This window comes from Elaeis guineensis, chromosome 11, assembly GCF_000442705.2.
Source record: "Elaeis guineensis isolate ETL-2024a chromosome 11, EG11, whole genome shotgun sequence".
Classification (NCBI taxonomy): Eukaryota; Viridiplantae; Streptophyta; class Magnoliopsida; order Arecales; family Arecaceae; genus Elaeis; species Elaeis guineensis.
In genome coordinates this window covers 22418488-22439542 of record NC_026003.2, presented here as the reverse complement: position 1 = coordinate 22439542, position 21055 = coordinate 22418488, and the positions used below count along the sequence as shown (strand labels likewise).

At 36.7% G+C, this 21055-nt stretch overlaps 1 protein-coding gene and 1 non-coding gene across 2 annotated transcripts in view; one reads left to right on the top strand and one right to left on the bottom strand.

Annotated features, from left to right (window-relative positions):
* Positions 1 to 128: 128 nt before the first annotated feature.
* Positions 129 to 10244, top strand: LOC105033095 (uncharacterized). Its single transcript, XR_012135259.1, has 10 exons — positions 129 to 151; positions 416 to 584; positions 677 to 740; positions 3746 to 3825; positions 4006 to 4161; positions 4818 to 4879; positions 5096 to 5158; positions 6182 to 6410; positions 6550 to 6631; positions 9910 to 10244. It is a non-coding gene; the product is annotated as an uncharacterized protein (transcript).
* Positions 10245 to 17403: 7159 nt separating this feature from the next.
* The window catches only part of LOC105033093 (F-box protein SKIP16), a 23392-nt gene continuing 19740 nt past the window's right edge, over positions 17404 to 21055 (bottom strand). The window contains exons 2-5 of the mRNA XM_010907748.3: positions 19230 to 19949; positions 18354 to 18575; positions 18106 to 18212; positions 17404 to 17895 (exon numbers count right to left, since the gene is read on the bottom strand). Coding sequence (XP_010906050.2) covers positions 17817 to 17895; positions 18106 to 18212; positions 18354 to 18575; positions 19230 to 19949 — 1128 coding nt within the window. The 3' untranslated portion in view covers positions 17404 to 17816. The remainder of the gene's footprint in view (positions 17896 to 18105; positions 18213 to 18353; positions 18576 to 19229; positions 19950 to 21055) is intronic.

Here is a 21055-nt window from a genome sequence, read left to right as displayed (position 1 = left end):
CAAATGTGAGAACTATATTTGCTGCTCTGGATTTTGGATCCAAGACAAGTTTTGGCTGGTACCAACACATTATTTGTCTTTGGTAACCATTGATTATTATCCACGTAATCTGTTCTGCTGTCGCTGGGATGGACCTGTCACCTTTGTTATGGTTATTGCTGCATCTTTTATGGAAATATTAAGTAAATTCTAGCATGTGGATGTTGTTATTTATGCTATGTTTCCATTATCTTTGGGTTGTCTGAGCCACTATGAAAGTGAAAAATCATTGTGGTGTTCCTGTTAACCTTGAATGCTCATCTTTCTTTTCCATGCCTTGGAGAAACATTATGCCATGTGTTTATAGTATTTTGCTATTTGTTTAGTAAGGTGCTTTTGAAGCAATGTCTTGGTTGTCTTCCTGAACACGTCGTAGGTATGAAGAAGCCAAAGCAAAGGGAATTCATAATTTTGATAGAGAACTGGAGGATATGATAGAAAGGCTAATTGTCGAATGTGAAAGGAAAATCCAGAGAGCCCTTAAGCGTCTAGAGGAAGAGGATGCCAAAGCTGCTATTGCAATATCCGTATCAGAAGTTACCCAGGTACTTGTTGTATTCCCTTTGACCTTGTACATTTCTATTGACTGATGATTTTACTTAAACTTTGCCATGAAACTGTTTATCATGAAATACAGACACCTGAGGTCATGGAGTTGTCAAAGCAAATCTAGGAGAAATTGAAAGAAGCGGATGCTTTTGGTAATTCACTTAGCCAGTCATATAGATGACCTATCTTACATGGACATTTGCAGTCTTAACCATTGTCACATGTTAAAAATGAGGATGATTAATTTGTACTTCCTGTGCACTTCTGAAGTTCATCTTGTTTGTTAGTGCGTTTAATAGATTATCTGGAAACTGATATGGCTGGATATGCATAGACAATGTTAGTGATAGATTTGAGTTCTTTATTGTGCAAAGTTGCAACAATCAAATTAACTCTTTTATGTTGCATCAACATGAGCAAGGTCTGTACATTGCTTATTGTTCTTATGTCAACCAATTTTAAAATATGTGGTTGTGTACCATGTTGAGCTGATTGTCGCAATGCTTGCTCCTCTTTATTGCCACACTTTGAATTCTCTGCTGGCCTTCATTATAAATTATATAGTTTTTCCCATTAACTCAAAGGGATGGTTCCATCATGCAACAGTTAATAGGTCCTTGCAATTTCATCCAAAACATGGTAAAGTTTTACTAGATATGTCTTCATTTACCTCACTAGTTTCCTGTATAACAAATTATACATGGAGAAAATGATCAAACATTGGACTCTCTTGGCTTTTGGATTTGATAGGGTTCTAATTTATATTTTTGTTATAATAAGTGTTACATTAATGTTCTTTGTGATGAATCTTTGAGTTGTTGCCTGTGAGCGTGCAATGCTTCAAATCTTTTCTTTATAATCTAATTTGGAACAGTTATAGGATGGAGCCATGCTTAATCTACACAAATATGTTGGCAAGCTATGCTGATATTATTTTTGCAAGTAGCATATGGGGGTTTCATCTAACCTACCATATGGGAGCCATTCAGATAAGGAGTTGCTATGTGGTGCTTGTCGCATGTAGGAATTTGGGACCTGACATGGTTTATCCTATCATTGTCTCATCAGTTAACTATATATCTTCAACTATGACATCATGAAATATCCTCTCCATTAGTGATTTGTTTATTAATGAAAATTTACAAGGAAAAGCGTTCCTCTGAAAGGAAAACAGAAGTTGCAAAATTGAGTGCTCTGAAAAATCTTGGTGCAGTCTACTGCCTCTGAGAGCTATATTGCTGTAACTATTCATAGCACTTCAGTTGCTCATTTTGTTCTTCACGTATATCCTTGATGATCTTAATTTCCACGCTTTATTGGTGAAATTGCATCATTCTTGAAAATTACAAGATGGAAATTTTGTTTTTATAAGTCAATGTGACTATTATGTTACATCTCATTATACAATTATGTATCACATTTCCCCCCTAATTCCTAGTTTTAGATCTGAACCCATCTTGTTCTTGCTTAAATTCACCATCATTCATCTCTGGATGCCCATTTAGATCTTTCACAGATATTCTTCACTGCCAAATGATCCTTGCATTAGTGTGGTCATCTCATCCTCACTCAGCTGCTGACAGCTTTGAGTTATTCTGCTGGTGCATATCCCGTCTTTCTGGTTATATTCTTTCTCCTCTTCTTTTTCTTCTGTTCAATACTTCTCCATGCTTAAGTAGTGAAGTAAAATTTAGTTACCTGTTCCATTTAACAATCTTTTCTTTTTTGACATGTTTATGGGATAATTATTGATTTCAAGTCATTAATATAATCATTTCAAGTCATTAATATAATCTATTCAAATGTTTTGTGCTATCACCAAATGCTAGTCTGTATCTTCCAAGGCCATACACTTCATTCCATAACTTATGGCTATGAACATGCCACATTTGTAATCAATTTTTTTCTCGTTCTCTCTTAGAGTATCCATTCATTTAATTCTCATTTGCTTTCATTTCCTCTTTCCATTAGTGAGTCTGGGCTCTTTTGAGCTGCTTAAGGAATGCATTGGCTGTCTGCTTTCCAGTTAGGTAGTAAGGGTCAGAGAAGGGCAATCACTTGTTATCAAAATCCAGTGTTCGTAAGACCAAATAGTCAAGTCTCCAAACATTGTTTGTCAGACTGAAAGGAGGGAGCCCAAGGCTTTTTTTTTTTTTTTTCATTTTAATCCTAAAAGGATCCTTATTTTAATTATTTTTGTTGTGTATATTATAACATACTTTGTTAGTAGTTAATATGGGTGGTATACTGTCATCCATAGTAATCACTACCATCAAGTGTATGTAGATTCTTAAAATCCATAAATGTTCCCATGAAATATTTTCTATTCCTCATGGGGTTAGTGCTATTCGGAGGGTTCATTCGATTCATGGGGGATTGGTAGATTGGTCAAATTCAACATGCCACAGCAGCACTGCATTGCTATGAGTAGATAATGTGGTGCATGAGCAGTGACTTCTGGCATTTATTATTGCAGATATTCATTCTTGAGGTTGTGTTGTTGGTTTTTCCAAAACTGGTTTTGTGAAAATTAAGGAGACAATATTTTAATAAAGCTCATATGTTCCAGGTTTATATATATCCATATCAAATTACTAATAGATTCTGACAGTGAATTGCAAAAGTAAATTTTAGACAACTAATCATTTGATTAAAAAAGCATTTTATACATGTGTATCTTTTGCGTATCTGGTAATGCTAACCTCATACGTCCTTTAGGCTATGATGAGCTTAATTGTGCCTTAGCTGGTTGAATAGTAAGGTGGTTCCACTGAGAACTGGATTGTTTGTTAAACGGATGCTTATGACATTTTGGCTGTCAATTATTTTTCCCTTCTTTTGGTTTTTGGGGTGGGGGGTGCAGGCACATGCATACATTACTTCACAAATTCAATATTCATAACTTATACACATGGAAAAAAAATAAATCCATGTGCCTCTAGGCTTTAGAATTTGGTGCATCATGTTAGCTTTTGCTGCCAACTGTTTTCTGTCTTTTTCTGCTGTTCTGTAGTTTGGTCATTGTTTTCTTTTAGTGCACTGCATTTTTTCTGTCTCATGTCTATGGTTATCATGTATTGTGCCTGTTTATCCTTTTCCCACGAACTCTGAGTTTTATAATCAATGACTTCGGTGTTTATGAAATATTGTTTTTTAGATTTGGAAGGAAAAACTGACGGTAAAATTCGGGCTCTGGAGGAGGTTGAAGAGCTTAGAACAAAAAGAGCTGATAAGCAGGTATCTTTTTGCTATATAAGCAATTGACATAATTCTCTTATCCTTATGAAGTATAATGTTGTCAAAAAGTATGAGCCTTTGGAGCACAACTCCAAGTATTGTTTCTTCAGTATCTGTGGCTATTGCTACATTTCCATTGTATGATCTAATTCATTAATTTTGTTGTTATTCTCGCTGCAGTCGATGCTGTTCTTGATGCCTTCAACAAAGACCGGGCTTCCTTGCCACAACCACTTCAGAATTCCTCTCAATTATCTTCAACGCCAGCACCTATTCCTCCGGATCCCCGAACACAAGAAATGATAAATGAAAAACTTAGAAAGGCAGAAGATCTTGGTATATACACTTTTGCCTTTTAGTGGAAATTGTGATCCATAATTACTCACTTCTTGGAATATTTTTCGGTTTTGCATTTTTTAGTATTAATAATTTACTCCAAGTAACTTTAGTTTCCTGTCCTTCCCAAGTTGATATTCTTCTGTTATGTCAAATATGGGGCAGTTGATGAAACATGCAGTTGCTTTTCATCTTTGTTTCTGTCTGATGCTACAGCTATCCGCTAATGTGTTTGACGATTCTTGTGTTACTACATGAATCCTGATGATGATAGGAGTTCTTATCTCATAAAGGACACATATGTATGCTCTTGTTATACTGGGTTTTGTATTGACATTGGTTGTTATAATTTTCTTTTTCTAGTTAATCTGATATAAACATTTTGCTTGTTTACAATACATGAGTTTGTGATGCACTGCCAGCTGGTCTGATGTTCTTATGAGTGTTAAACTTACTTTTTTCATTTTTTTTTGCATGCAAGACAACTCATTGAAAATGGTTCTACTTATGTACACCCTGATGAAGTGGATTGATGTGCAGGTTGAGCATAACTGTTTAAAGCATTATAAGTGAAGCATGTCTTATGCTGCTTGATCATCCACAATAGACTATATATTTGATTTTCTAAATTGATTGGGGTGCCTTTTTATTGGCAGGTGAGAAGGGAATGGTAGATGAAGCTCAGAAAGCTTTGGAAGAGGCAGAAGCTCTGAAAATGGTTTTTCCCCCTTTCTGGATGCATATGAGTTAATCATTTGGTGCATCTGTCTAACCTCCATATAAATTACTGGGAGAATAGTCCAATGACATCTTCAAGTCTTCCAGAAACATGTGATTTGAATTTTTGCCTCCATATGATTTTTCTCAAACTTTTTGTTCTTTTACCGTGTTCTTTTACCCAGAAACATAATGCTTTATCATTTTCATTTTTCAGTTGGGTGCACGCCAGGAACCAGTCTTGGATTCTTCAAAGTATACTGCTGCAGATGTGCTAATTGTGAGTTCAATCCATGGGTGCATATCTTTCTTATTTGTAACTCTGAATGCTTTTTTATTTGGTTTTCAAAATTTGTTCACTCCCATCCATTTGATACATATTCGAACATGCCACATCAGAGAAAGATTTATTTGTTTTTTTTCCAGTATTCCTCTTGTTGATAAGAGCAAAAAAATCACTTTTCCTTGAATCATCACTCTTGTAATACTATGTTGTTTCCATTTATGGGATATCAAATAGTGTCTGATCCTTTAGTCCAAAAGGCAAAGTACTGCATCATCATGCTCTATGCTTACTAGCATAGATGGGTACAAAGAGCATCAAAGATGACCTAAGGATATGTGTGTAAAAGGATATTATAGTAATTGAATTTGTAATTGCATATTCTATTTGCAAGGGAATTTTTTGTTAGATAACCAAAAAACCCTCAGGTTTTATCCAAAAAGTTCAACCCAACCATGCACATGTACCAACCTTATGGACAGAATTAACACACAACCTAGCATTGATATATGCGTCTGTATTTATCTGTAATATATTATTTTTAAAGAGTGATTTTATTATTATCACTATTATTACTGTGACATTAACAACCTGGAAAGTTTTATTCATAGTATCTGACTTAGGACAGGATCAGATAATTGGGCAACATCTTGAAGTACAAAAGGCACTGCTCCACTGTTTGTGTCATAGGAAAGCAGGAAGTGCAATCTCAATCTCGAGTCCTAATTTTTCACATTATTTGGAATTCCTAGATCTTAGCTGCTTATGAAGTTGTATCTGTTCATATATGTGTGTGTGTATTAATTAGTTTGAATGAAGTAAACTCTGGATTACTAATCCAGAGCTCAAATGTAACAATTTGGCCTTTATTTTACGAGTTAATTCATGCATGTGGTGGCTAATCAGTTCCCTAGCGCCCGCCCTTTAGCATTGGTGTTATTGCTGTTGTTATTTGCAATGTGTGAGATGCAAAGTTGATCTTGATGAACATAGTGATGACTGACATTTATCATTCATTAGAAGTTTCGTGTATGTGACATATGTGGAGCATTCTTGAGTGTCTATGATAGGTACAATCTTTTATCCTCTTGCCTTGTAATTTCCACTATGTTCCTACAATTCTGAGGGCAAAAAAAGATTAGTATTTGGGTTTCAAGTACTTCAGATTTTGATGGGCGCATTATACCTCCTTGTTACCAGCAGGCTTTTGGGCCCAGTTTTACGAGGATTTCTTTTGCAGCTAAAGAATGTGTGTTTTATTATTTATGCTTGTAGATTATAATTGTCAGAAGTTATGGGGTCACTATGCATTATGCAAATCTATAGGAGGTTTCAGATTTATGCTTTTAATAGCGAATGTGATATCTTGTTGGTTTTGTGGTATGCAGTGATCGGTGTTTGGCTGATCATTTTGGAGGAAAGCTTCACTTGGGCTGTATGCAAATTCGTGAGAAGATAGCAGAACTTCAGGTTAGATTTTGCTAATTCTTTTCCTCATAAGATATCAATAGTTATGTTTTGATTATGCATTCTTATTGTATTCAAATATTCCTCCAGCAGATGGTTTAAATATGACAAGTACACATTGAGAGTGTAATGTGAAGAGCTGCACCCTGAATTGTTATAGATTTATTTATATATGCCTGATGTATTTGTTTATCAGTTGCATTACATTTCTTAAAATTTAAACTCTTATGCATGCTCAGGCGCTGTATTATGTTCCTCATTCTTCATGAAGAGTTTCTGTAATGTTAATCAGAGTGGTATTAGGCCAAAAGATTCAGCCTTGTGGATGGGCTATAATTACAGTTTTGGTGGATAATTACATTTAATCTAATCGGGTACATGGATAATGCAATGTAATAAACTTGGTTAAAATTCTCCCGCCAAAGCTGTTTGCTTCCATCTGGCTAGTTGAGTGGTTCAGCCTCCACTCATTTGAAGAGAACAGACAGCAGGAGATGAAGAATTGTAGGCTTAGTACAACTTGAACCTATAATAAGTAATCACTGCACTTCTTAATGTATCTACACCTTTTATGAAAAACATTTAACAGCATTTGCATTTGATATGTTTAAATCTGATGAATCTAGCTCTCTTGGTCAAAGTTCAGATCTTATTTTGGAAGCTTGGATGTTTTCAGAGTTTAGATCTTATTCTGAAAGTTTATGAAATTTCACAAGCTGTCACCTTCATGTTTATGTTTGTTTTTGTAATTGGCTGTTGTCTGTCTCAATTGTTTGGCTAGGCCATTTTTTACTTACTTGTCAAAAAGTATGCCTTGGCCTTTTAGCTGAACTGAATCACCGTTGTTATTTGATTTGCACTTAAATTAGGTTCAAATTGGTATCCTGCCCATTTCTTGAATATTTTTCTATATTATTGTTCATGTCTTTGGAGCTTGTTTAAAACTGGACCAGACTGGCTCGTCAGACTACAAAACTGGTGAATCTGCCCTCATCCAGTCTTGGTCTTATAATCGGACTGGGAATGTATAATTGGATGTTCTTTGTGTAAACCATGACTCGGGTGGGCAGAAATCCAGGTCAACTGGATTTCACCGAAAATTGAAATATTGTTAGTGATTTGAACTCCAGACCTCTTCTATGACAAAGGATATCTCAACCATTGATGATTTATTATACTTAAGATATGTCTGTGTGATTAGATATATGTTGTAAGACTGTAATCAAATTCTTTCAGTAGAAATCAATGAATTCTTTATTCTCGTTAGTAGATTATAAAAAGATAAATGAGCCTCATTATATGTTTTTGGATGTTTCGAAAACTATACTATTTATAATAATTAAAAATATTGATGAGTTCTATATACTTTTTTACATTATGTCTTTCATGATTCATCATTATGTGCTATTCAAAATATATTGTCCCAGTACTGAACTTGCATCGATACCATCCAATTATAGTATTAGCATATTTGGTATGGGGCTTATTCAATATATCAAATGTCGGGGTGCCCCCATACCACATACCAATTCGATATCGGTATGGTATAGTACAATCATACCACGGTCAGTGTGTAGTGGTACATTCAATCTTGGTTCTATTTATGTTAATATTAAGGAGAAATTTATAATGTGAATGCATATCATTTAAGAGTATTTAGAATAGAAAAATTAATAGTTATGTGCATTTATATTCATCCAATGTTAAAAATGTAAATGTATTGTAAGGCTTGGGCTCAAGTTTTCGATCTGTTGGACTAGGCTGAGCCTTCATTTTACAAGCTTGACTAAGTTCGAGCTATTCTAAGGCTTGGAATTACTATACTTGCTGCAACACAGCTCGAAATATTTTATATTTATTTATTTGATTTATTATAAATTATATAATGATATATTTTTAGTTATTTTGAAATGAAAATGGGAAATAAAATGGGAAAGGAAAAAGAACATACCCCAAATCCCTCTCTCTCTCTCTCTCTCTTTTGTCCGTGCGTGTGTGTCTAGTCTCTCTCTCTCTCTCTCTCTCTCTCTCTCTCTCTGTTTGTCTGTGCGTGTGTGTGTGTATCTGCACTTCATTTTCATGGACGTTTTAGTCTCCATGATTCATCTTCTCACTTAACGGCTGGCTTTCGCTGCTTCTCCCCCCCCCCTCTTTGCTTTCCACAAAGCCTTGTGTCCCCTCCACTCCTTGCCTCTCTTTACTCCTGTCAAAGGTCACCCCTGCACTACCACCCTCTCTCCCCACTCCCTCCCATCCCCCTCCTTCCGTGAAGGCTGCCCCACTGCCTCCCACTGCGCCCTTGGTTCGACGCAGCCATCGTTTTCCCCACCTCTCTCTCTTGTGCAAGATGGAGACCAAGCCTATGTTGGCTCAGGTGGTAGTCAAGCCCGGGCTTTTAATATTTGTTCCAGGTTGAGCTCAGGCTCTGGACTTCCGACCCAATCCAGGCTGGGCTAGGTTTGGGCTCTGGACTTTCGACCCAATCCAAGCTTGGGCTAGTCTCAGGCTGGGAAAATTGCCCTGATATAAGATCAGGGCCTAGCCAGAACCCAATCTGTCCCAACCTGGCCTTTTCTCAGGTCTATGGACTGGTTGACCTGATGGTCTAGTGATGTGGTGATGCGGACCCTTGTCCTCGTAGGTCGTGTCAGGCTCTAATAGCTACGATCTTGTCTCTTTGCAAGCACCTTGGTAACGGGATAACATGCAGAAATTCTTGTTGCTGACCAATTTTGACATTTTTTAAGGAAAAGGCCGATGGTCGCCATCTGCCCAGTTTACCAATCTTATGTGGTTGTCAGTGATTGGCTGGCTGAACCTCCAACCCCAGCCCCCATCCCTGAGGGTTCCTACGCCTGCCACATGGGATTGGTGAACCGAGCGGTGAGTGGATGGGTGATACGTCGCAGTACTCTTTTAATATTCTGACTTCAATAGCAGTTTCTGTATCCATGATTTGCTTTAACTTGTGGACTTCTCAATCTAGGAAGTACCCAAGATTTTCCACATCTAACTTTTGAAAATGTTGTCAGAATGGTACAAGAGTGTTAGTAATAATAATTTTAAAAAAAAGATAACGAGGGGTTGAGAGAGGAATTTTGCTAATCTTGTGAGGTTTCTTTGGCAAATATCTAATAATACTATGTAGTGGATGGTCTTTGGAATCAACTCACTATTGGTTATCTTTAGATGTTTGATAGTATTAAGATGTAAAGATCTTGGTCCTATAATCTTTGTTAAACTTACCTATCTAAATGACTAAATTATTTCATTACTTGCAGGCGTCATGATCGATACGACGATACTGAACTTTTATTTCAGGATGGAAGATATGAAGTGTCGAGGTCTGTATGCTTAAGCTATGTGGCTGGTGTTACAGTGTGGTTTCGTGCCTGTGGATTCAGTTCACCTGAATAACATCCTTTTATCTGGATTTCCCTGGTGGGTGATTCCAGCACTTGTGCAAGAATTTATAAGCCTGTCTAATAGCATGAAAACCTTGTTAGGTCGTTTAACTGCTTTTGGAAGTGCTGTTGTGAAACGTAAAAGATAGATGCTACTCTGTTGGAAAAAATGCGTTGACTGGTAGGTTGTGTTTGGTTGCTTTCTTTCTTTATTTGTGTGTTTTTGTTTCTGCAATCTCTATTGTTGTGAAATGTTTTTGTATATTAATGCTGGGCACGCGTTAATGTGGTAGCAGAATTTGGATCTCGCCTCCTTGAGCAACGCAGAGGTGAGGAATTCGTAAGAAAATTTATATAACTAAAGACCAGCCTTTTCAATTGCTCAAGGTTGTACTGTGTTGTAGTTCTTTTTAATAATAATAATAATAAAATCCTACACCAGTAGACGAACATTTGACATTAATATGTTTATTTGAAGCATGAATGCATTTTGGTTGCTTGAAGATTCACTAGACCATTTTAAAAGGAAAAGTAAAATAATTAACAATATCCATCCAAGTAAACATCTTGAAGCAAATTCTTTCTTAAAAACCAAACCTTTTCGCTCGCTTTGGATCAGCAAGCTTTGCAGCTGACATGGCTTTCTTTGTCTCTGCTAAAGATGGTCCTTCCGAGCCCGATGCCAGCATCTCCGGCTTGATTGAAGTAGATCCATCCATAGATTGGCTATGTTGGTGCCCCACCCTGGCCTCCACCAGAGCCTACAACCCCAAGGTCGCTGTCGAAGCTAATATCATCGGGGAGGCTCAAAATCTCAGATTGAGCCCTCCGGTGACTGACATTTCTTGGTGGGTAAAATGGCCAGACTCGGAAGCGTCCCCAGTAACCGAAGAAGAAGATGAGGCCTCGCATTTAACAGGGAAGCCGCTGGATGGTGAGGGAAAGGCCGTATACCGAGATGGTGGAGGTGGTCAACCACAACCACCGCCACCAACACCTCCATGGACTGGGGATTTATCCTTCTCCATAACTACAAATCTTCCAACTTTAAGCAGCACAAATAAACTAAACCCCGATAGATAAGCAAGATGACTCAAAGAACTCACACTACAAAACCCTAGCAATAGCAGATTTGAGACACCCTAAAACCCTCAAGATCCATGATCAAGGGTTTCTCTCACAGAACACGACCGAGAAAACCTCACAAACCCACAGAAAGACACCAATCAAAACAGTAGGAAGTACGCGGATTTGTTGAGACTAACCTCCAATCTCCGAAATCCAAGAAGGAAAGAAATGCAGCAGAGATCGGTCGAAACAAGTCTGATCTCCGGTCGATGCTGAGTTCCAAAAGCGGAATTTTTCCCAGCGAATGCAGAGAATAGGGCTGAAACCCTAGAAATGCAGAGATCTGGGCTGCCAGAGCACCCAAAAGACCGCCATTTTGGAGGAATCGAACATTGTCTTGAAGGGTTTTTATCGAATCGGAGAGAAAAAGAGAAGTCCTGGAAGGCGGAGTTGGCGAGAGGGATCAGAGAAAAGCATGAGGAAGACCCATGCAGGAACCAACCACAGGAGCGAGAAGCTTCTGAGGAGGGAGATTTATAGCTCGGGGGATCGTAAGAAATTATAGGTTCTGAAATGCAGAGGGTTGGGATAATAATTTTATATAAAACCTACCTTAAAAAAATTACTAAAATAATAATTTGTTAGATAAATATTTAATTGAATTTAGAACGGATTCTAATAAATTTTAAATGGGTTCCAATACGGATGGAACAAATTTTACGCATATCCCGCCCGTTGTCATTCCCACAGATAATAATTATTTTAATATTTTATTTTTATTCTTTTATTTTAGATAATGTATTATTTTTCATTCACATTTTTGAAAAAAAATTTGGTAAAAAAATTTTTGGAAAATAAGATTTTATCTAAAGCAAGATACAAGTAAACATAAAGGTCATTATTAATATTATAATAAATTATTATAATATTGAAAAGCATGTTATAATGGTTGCTATCTTTTTCTTAAATTATTATGTATATAAGATAAAAGCAGAATGTGAAAATTATTACAACGATCATTATAATGGTTATAATACTGTTATATTTAAACCTTATTAATTATATTTTTATATAGTTACCAGATGGACACAAGGTTAAAAGGATAAAGGTTAAGCACATGCTTATCAAAAATTTTATGAATAATATAATATAATAAATGGATGTGTTTTGAGGCATTTAATCCATGAAATGCTTTTCACATTGGGTGGTGTTGTATTTATTATTACAAGGACTATAATAGCTATTAAACATGTTATTAAAAATATGTTGATTATTTTAAGTCTTAATTATTTTCAACTAATAATTTATTTTGATATTATAGCAATTAATAATAATACATTCACACCAAAATTTATTGTATTTTCTATTACATCAGCAGTGACAGCTACTATGATATAGTATGGAAGTGATTTTAGTTATAAGAATTTAATATTTCATGAAATAATAAATTATTATGATGTTATAGCAATTAAAGCAGTTTTGTTGCTTGACTATTAAAAGTTGGTCGGAGAATCCATAGTTTATAGATACGGAGATTTAAACATAACTAAATTGTAATCCAGTCGAACTTGACCAATCACGATCCAAGTTTTGCTTGAAATCAATTTTGAACCTGAATTTGACATCAAGCTTGGGTCATTATTAATTGGTTGATCTTAATTGAGTCTAATTGTTAGTTAAGCAAACGATCTTATTTTTGATCAGCTTGATAATCAAATTGAGCCAACATCATCTGAAACTGATATTGGGCTCATTTCAAGCTTAGTTTTTCCTGGAATTGTAGCTTGGTTTCAGATTAAATTTAACTTGAGTTCAACAATTCAAATTATCTCGTAATTGAATCTTTAAACTTGAATTATATATTCAAATGCTGGCTGTTGGATCTAATTCAACAATACATGTGTTTGTGTCCTTTTTTTGCATCCATTTTATTTCGAATCTCATTACATGGGGTTCTTAGGATTGACTATAAGTTTGCTTCAAGCTTAAAAATCAAGCTCAAACTTGGCTTAATTAACTTTGGACTATGCATGATCGAGTTTATACTTGAGGCAACCTGAAGACATACTCGAGTTACATGGATCAATTGATCGCTTCATGCCCACCTATGATGATACTCCATTTATCATATTATCCCACCTTTGTCTTGCACGTAGTTTTCTGTAAAGTATGAGGCATCTTTTTTTGAGAAGTTATACCCCTTCACTTGGTAACTAGAGTTTTTGTATTTGATTCTTGGGTGGTTTATTTCTAAAAGTCTAAAACTAGATAATAATCAGCATAGGCAGATGTCCCCCCTCTCTCCCACACACACACAAAAAAAAAAACTTTATGACCTCTTCTCCTATTCCTTGAGCTTTTTTGAGTTCAGCCGTCTCTATAGAAATGTTGGTTTACATTTCAAATAGTTCAGATATGATTTTTTTTTTTTGTTGGGTTGAAAATGAGGCAAAAAGATAGCCACCATCTTTATTAGTAGAAGTGAAGCAAAATTATAAAAAGAAAATTCAAAACAGTGAGCATAAGAACAAACTTAACCAAGGAATAGTTCAAATATGATATTAAAAGTGCTACATTAACCATTGAGGAATATTGATAATCAATGATAATATCGTGACACCTTGACAAACAACAATTTATCAAAGTCTAATTGTAGACATCTTGACTCAAAAGTGTCATAGAAAATCCTTGATTTCAATGCATAAATACAATGGACTTCATTTTGATTTAGAGGGCAACATGGACCGATGACATGATGGGAATATATGGAGGTCTATGGCCATCTCCCCTCCCTTCGCTACCAATATCTTTGGTACATATTATTTACATTAGTTTTAACTTTCTTCAGTAGCTTCTATACCAACAAAGTTTGAATCTCAAAACCATTCTCTTATTTGTAGTCACCCTCATATTTGGTATATCTGTCTCCCAGACTCTCAGAGCAAGTAAGAAGCCTATGCAAAGACCAATCTCTCAAAGTAAGTAAGAAGGTCTCTTGATAGAATAAAGTCATAATAGTCTCTCTAGAATACTAGAAAATATCTACAAGCACCTCGTTTGTGATCCCACCATAAAACCCCTCTGACATTTCTTAGAGCAAGTATTGTCTCAATGATTTCTCGGTTCATCATGATATTGGCTCCCACTGAGATGATTAAGATAGCCATTCATATCTAAATCCCTTTTGCGCAAAGACTACTCTAAAGTTATGTAACATTTTTCTTGACTATAACCTTATTAGTGTATACGATAATGTATGTAGGCTCTTTAATGCAATATATTCAAATACCACTGATTTTGATAGACTCAACTATATCCACATTGTTTTGATTCTAAAAAAACAAATGTCAAACGGTCAGGGATTTTAGACCGATCAACTTAATAAATGAAATATTAAAAATCTTTACAAAAATCCTTATCAAAAAGCTCTCACAATACATTGGATTCTTTATCACAGACTCCCAATCAACCTTCATCCAAGATGGACAAATCATCAATAGCTTTGCTTTGGCAATGGAGCTGGTCTCTTACCGGAAGAAATCTAAGTAAAGGGGTGTACCATTTAAGTTAGATTTTGAGAAAGTATATGACAATGTAAAATGGGATTTTCTTCTTGCTCAAGAAGAGAGGCTTTGGATCTAAATGATGCTCATGGATCAAAAGTATTCTTCAAATAAGTAAAGTCACTTTGATAATCAATGGCAAACCACTAAACTGAATAAAAGCTAGTAGAGGACTCAAACAAAGAGACTCCTCTCTCCTCTCCTTTTTATTTTTTGGTATTAGATATATTTGATCATATTCTTAAAACCATTGCTAGGAACGACCTCATTGTTGGGATTGACCCTCCACAAACCTTAGGCAACATCACTGCATCCAATATGCAGATGATACCCTCATCCTCTGTGATGCATCCAAGGTACATATCTCTAATGTTAAGTTTATCTTTTACGCTTATGAGCTCATCATTGGTCTGAAGATTAACTTCGCAAAGAACTCTCTAATCGGCATTAGAATACATGAGATATATTGCCATGCATTCGCAAAAATATATACTTAGATGCTCCACTTCAAAATTCCCAATAAAATATCTTAGCTTCTTGCCTCACAGTTCCAAGTCCAAGGGATTTGATTGCACATTCATAATTGACAGAATCGACAAAAAACTACAATCTTAGAAGGGAAAGATGCTATCAACGGGGAAGGCTGACTTTGATTAACGTTATGCCAAGCACTGTTTTAATTTACTGGATATCCTCCTTTATCCTACCATAAGAAGTGATCCACAAAATTGGTAAAAAAACAAGAGAGTTTTTATGGAGAGGTGATAAACCTTATTTTGGAACCCACTGCCTAGTTAATTGGGATAATATCTGTTGACCAAATTCCTTGGAGGTCTAAGAATCATCAATCTAAAAATTTTCAACCAATGCATCTTGGCAAAAATGTGGTGGCACCTATATAAAGACCAAACAAAATCTTAACAAAAATTGGTGCTAAACTTATACTATAACAACAACCCTCCCGGCAACTCGGACTTAAGTAGAAGCATATATCCCTCAGCTGTTTGGAAGAGTGCCCTGAAAGTGCGTGATATATTTAAGCAAAGCTGTCACTTTGAGGTGGATAATGGCAGGTTAGTTTCGTTCTGGAAGGACTAATGGATAGCAGACTCCTCTCTCAGAGAAGTTTACCAAATTTATTTTTGCTAACGTTGAAACTGGATATCTCGGTAGTAGAATTCTATGGCAATGGCGATAAGAGATCAGTCTTCAGATACATCCCGAGTTGATTTGGAGAAACAAGACTCGCTCAACTCATGAATCTCCTCTTTGAAGTAAATCTAAGAAGCAGCTCTGATCTGACAATCTGGAAATGGGAACCAAAAGGAATGATTAAAAATTGCTATAATCATCTTTCCCACGGAGGAGTACTATCCTAGTTCTCAAAGATAATCCGGACAACACCACTAGAGTGTTGACCGCTGAGAATCCGAGGAAATGTCATCCAAACACAGATTCATTGCCTACTTTGTGCAGCCCAAGAGGAGACGACATACCACATGTTCGTTTCTTGCAGTTTTTCCATAGAAATTTGGCATCGAATCACAAACAAACTTAACGTCCACTTTATCTCAAGCATTGTCTCCCAAGTCTGGAGAGAATAGAGGCTGCCACTCACTAACCAAATAACGACCCAAAGCGTGGGATAGCATCGTGGCGACAGTGTGCTGGATATTATGGAAAGAGAGGAACAGGAGATCATTCAAATTCGAAGCTCACCTCCCCAACGCCACATATAATCACTTTGTTTTTACGCTGGATGATTGGCATGCCCTGTCATGAAGGCAAGCGGAAGAATAGCATCGAGAGATGCTAAAAACCGAATGGCAACACCTGAAGACGAAGAAGAGTACGGTGCCCTGAGAGGAGAATGATGTAACTAATGTTTTACTCTCCCAATATGCTGAACGTGGGACGTATTGTTTTTTAATCTCTCTCTTCTCTATATTATGGAGAGGGCCCACAACTTAACCTCTTAACCATGTAATATAACGCCTACTGCATGAACATATCACATCATAATAAAGCTTGGGCGGACCTCCCTCCCTTTTTCATCCAAAAAATAAAAATCTTATTAGAGCATTAGGTGATAAGGTTGATAATGTTGAGACTTAGGTATAAGCGATAAGTTTGAGGTTGATAATTTTGTCAATAGCCATTTTCTGGCCATGAAGGCCTGAAAAGAAGTATATATACAAATTGCAGCTCTACACTGAACTATAAGCTAAAAAGATTTAGGTTATAGATCTTCTACGTGCTATTGTGATGACATGCTATCAAATACTATGCTGTCAAGGATCAAACTTACACCACCCTCCACATTCCATGAACTAAGAGATAACAAGATGGATGACCATTCACCCATCCAGGAAGAACCTCCAAAGTTATGGATTTGAAACTCCAACCTGCTATTTGTTCCTTATAACGAAGTATCCAGTATATTGTATATTTCGAAGATTGATGCCCAAATGTAAGAGTACATTGTGGGCCACACAAATTCTCTAGTTTCAAGACCCAGCCACTGATGTCATAGGCGATGGAGGACTGACCCGTAACTCATAAGATCATCACTAAGAGAGGGAAAATGTTTATGGTTTGAACTGGGGCTGGTTTCATGATTTGCAACCACCAACAATTAAGCTGATTCAGCTGGCTCTGGTGGGTTTTATCATCTGTTAGGCACAAAGATCTACAATAGAAAGGCTTCATAAATACAGATGAACACATTCCTACTCACAGATTCATGAATCAATTGATAGTGACATATTTCCAACAACAACAACGAAAAGTTCAGAACATCTCCAGCTTTAGTCCAGATGCGCAAGATGATTATGTTTATATACATAAAACCTAGCTTCTAAGAAAAAAAAAACCTCCCATAAACACTGTAACGCCATGCTGGACTCGTGGCGGTCACATTGTCTCCCATCTGTCTCTATTAATCTCGATTGGACGACCAGGATATACCTAATGCAATTTTCATGTTTCAAATGGTATCTTGCATGAACAACACAATTAGGGCCCCACCCCCCCAAAAAAAAAGACAATATAGTCAAATAAACAACTCAGACTCAAACGAATACCCCAGAAGAAAAAGGTCATATATTACAGAGGTCTGCACAGAATAGCTATTATAGACCATGCATTCACTGATTAGAAGATGTACCCCGGTTCTTCAAGAATGAAAGGTGCCACTTTCACATCAAACTGCTTCCCTTCAGGCTTCCTCAACCTAAAGGCAAAGAAATAGATAATCATCAGAGATAAGGTATCATTGGCATAACACAGAGATAATAAATTTAAATCGACAATTAAAAAAAATAATAGCTGTGCTCATTGGAATAGTCAAAGATGTCCTTCTACAGGACATGGATCAGTAGCTCCAACCATTACATGTAATATTTTTTTTTTGGTAACACAAGTAATATGCTTATTTAAGTACCTGCCAGGAACAAATGTAAAAGAGCCCTCAACAGATCCAGGAGCCCCTGGCAAGAGTGTGCAACTTTCATAGACAAATTCTTCCTTATCTGGGAACAGGAGCGGAAACTGCAGCCACAAACAGTGGAAAATGAACATTAGGTGATCCTTTTCTTGCTCTCACAACAAAAACTGAAGGTATGTAAGCTTAAAATCTTGTCAAATTATATGCCATGTCATACAAGACATATAAAAGAAGGCAAAGCCTACCTTTCCAATTACAGCTTCACCATGCACATCAGGTACAACAATGTCCTTGCAACGGATCATCCAATGCCGTGACTGAAGCTGGCATGAGGGGAAGTGCACGCCATCCAGCATGCATCCCTCAGGAAGGAGAGACATGCGAATTGAGTAAGCATAATAATAACACTTTTCTTCCTCTCTGTTAAGATCAGACTCTTCCGGCACCAACACAGCAGATGCACGGACCTTCAGACATTAGGCAAAAATGCATATGGTTACAGAAAAAGGTTTGGTTATTTGAGGATTATGAAGAATATAGTTCCATGCAAGAGACAACTTAAAATCTAATGGATTAGACAAGTAATAAAGGATTGTGAGGTTTCCCCTGCGAAGCAAATCTAAATAAGGGTAACTATGAAAGGCAATTTTAAGTTTTCCAACCTTTCATCACATAATGTCACAAACCTGACAACAGGTTCGTAGGTGCAGGTCCAAGCCAAGCCAGTGCAAGTTCTAGGCATGCAGTTGCCATTAAGATACAAGCAAACCACTCTGTGTTACTTGGTGCTGACTCATATCAAACTTTCCCAGTTGTTTATGGCCCAACAGCACTCTGAACTGCACCTAAAAGCCACCAGCCATCTTTTCCTTTTCTTTTCTTTTTTGCCCAAGTTTGCATATTGGAAGCAGGGTTGAGCTAGGAATGACAAAATTATGATATAGCAAGGAGACAGCCTATGACTTGACAAGCAAACACTGAAACAGATCTCACATGAACATCGTTTAAGGCAAATGCCATTGAAATCATATATTATGTTAAGACAATCAAGGATGCTCTAAGAACATTGCCATAAAATTCAGAAATATAGACTGCAATGAAACAAAATGAGTTTTTCATACCTGAACCCCATTAGTCACTGCAACAGAACATAATGGAGGCAGCTCAGGATATAAGCTGATACTTCGAAATGAATCTGATCTGCGAATGCGAATCACACCACTATGTAGACGCCTGGAATGCTCTTCCAACCACAACAGCAATGCATCTTGTGGCATATGATTACTTGCATTGAGCATTGGGTTTATCAATTCTTGTGGTACACATGGCAGCATTTCTCTATCAGTCATCAGATTCTTCGTGCCAACATACAGTTGGCCATCAGCACAATTAAGGAAAAAGTACTTCCCTGAATAATATGAAGCTGCCAAGATAATATAATTTGACCTGGTTGGAAAACCTAGCATTCTGGAAAATGTTTTAGTATATGCAACAATCTGCTTTAGAGGTAACAAATGCACATTTACATAATGGTCATAAAACTCATAGCCTCCTATAATCCCCAAAGTGGCCAGACGTTTTCCCTCAAATGGATCTTCAGACATTGTCTGTTGACCATCACAAAATCGAAACATAACCTTTGTTGGGACGGGTAATTTTACCCCTAGCGATTGCTCTGCCCGTTTTATTTCAGCTTCAGATGCGCCTTTCCTGAAAGTATCATGTGCTTCTGGATAATTTACAGCCATCCAACTCTTGATTGAAACCCAACATTGTTTGGCTCTCTTTACTAGAGGCAAGGGGTATCTACCAAATGATCGAAACCAAATCCTATATGTCTCCTGCAAAATAGTTATACATACATAATTATCAGATACTTGCATATGATTGGAAGAGAAAAAAAAGGAAGAAAGTTATACCCCACATTGCAAGTGGAATAAAGAAACCAGATTTTGTTTACATTATCTCTTCAGAAGTCTTATTCAAGCTGCATGTCCTCAGGGCATGAAAGATGTTGGCGAAACAATCAAAAAGTCTTAAGAATCGTAATCAACTCCACAGTTAACAGATGGGCTGAGCTGGATTGGATGGGTAATGCTATGCTGCTCATTGTTGCCTATCATGCATCATGACAACATGCAGAAGGTCTGCACTCATTTTTTAAGATCAAAGAAATTTAACAAACTTCGGATCACAACTGTTCTTTCTGGCCACTAAGTATGTCATAGAACTCTTTATATATATATATCTTCCACCCATAAATGCATGATTGAAAAGTAGGGTCTTTGGAGAGCATCCTTGATTAGGTTAAGCACAACTATCAGTTGAGAAAAGCAAAGCAACTCACTTAAATTTCAAAACTTTATGGGGAAATCAAGAAGTTTAATGTTCAGAATTCCAGCAACTTCGTTTCCTTACCTACAAATATTCAGAATCAACCTGATCCAACTTTCCTTCTTGCTCTTTATAACTGTAGTTTTTTATTTTTTTTCCATCTCCTCCTGCAGTTTTCATTTTCATCTTTGTACTTCTAGACTAATCCACAAACATTTTTTTTTAAAAAAAGCAGTAATCACTGAAAGCACCTCCTGCTAATTCTTGCTATTCAGAACATTTATCTCTATATGCATCATTCAGTTCCAAATAAATAAATAAATATGAAAACTGAGTTCTCAACTTATCTCACATTTTCCCCTTTCTTTCCCATGCCTAGGATTTGATCCCCATTCCCGAATTTACTCCAAAGAAAAAACCCTTCCTTTCTCCCTTTCTCCTTCTCAACCAAATTTTAACTTCAAAAACACAAATTTCTCAAAAAAAAAAAGGATCCTATCTCTCTTAAATTCAAACCCCAAGTCGCTGACTTCCCCCAGAAACCCGACCATGCCGTCTCCCCATCATCCCTCTTCATCCCCACCCATTCCCCTCCTCACCTACTTAAAAGAGA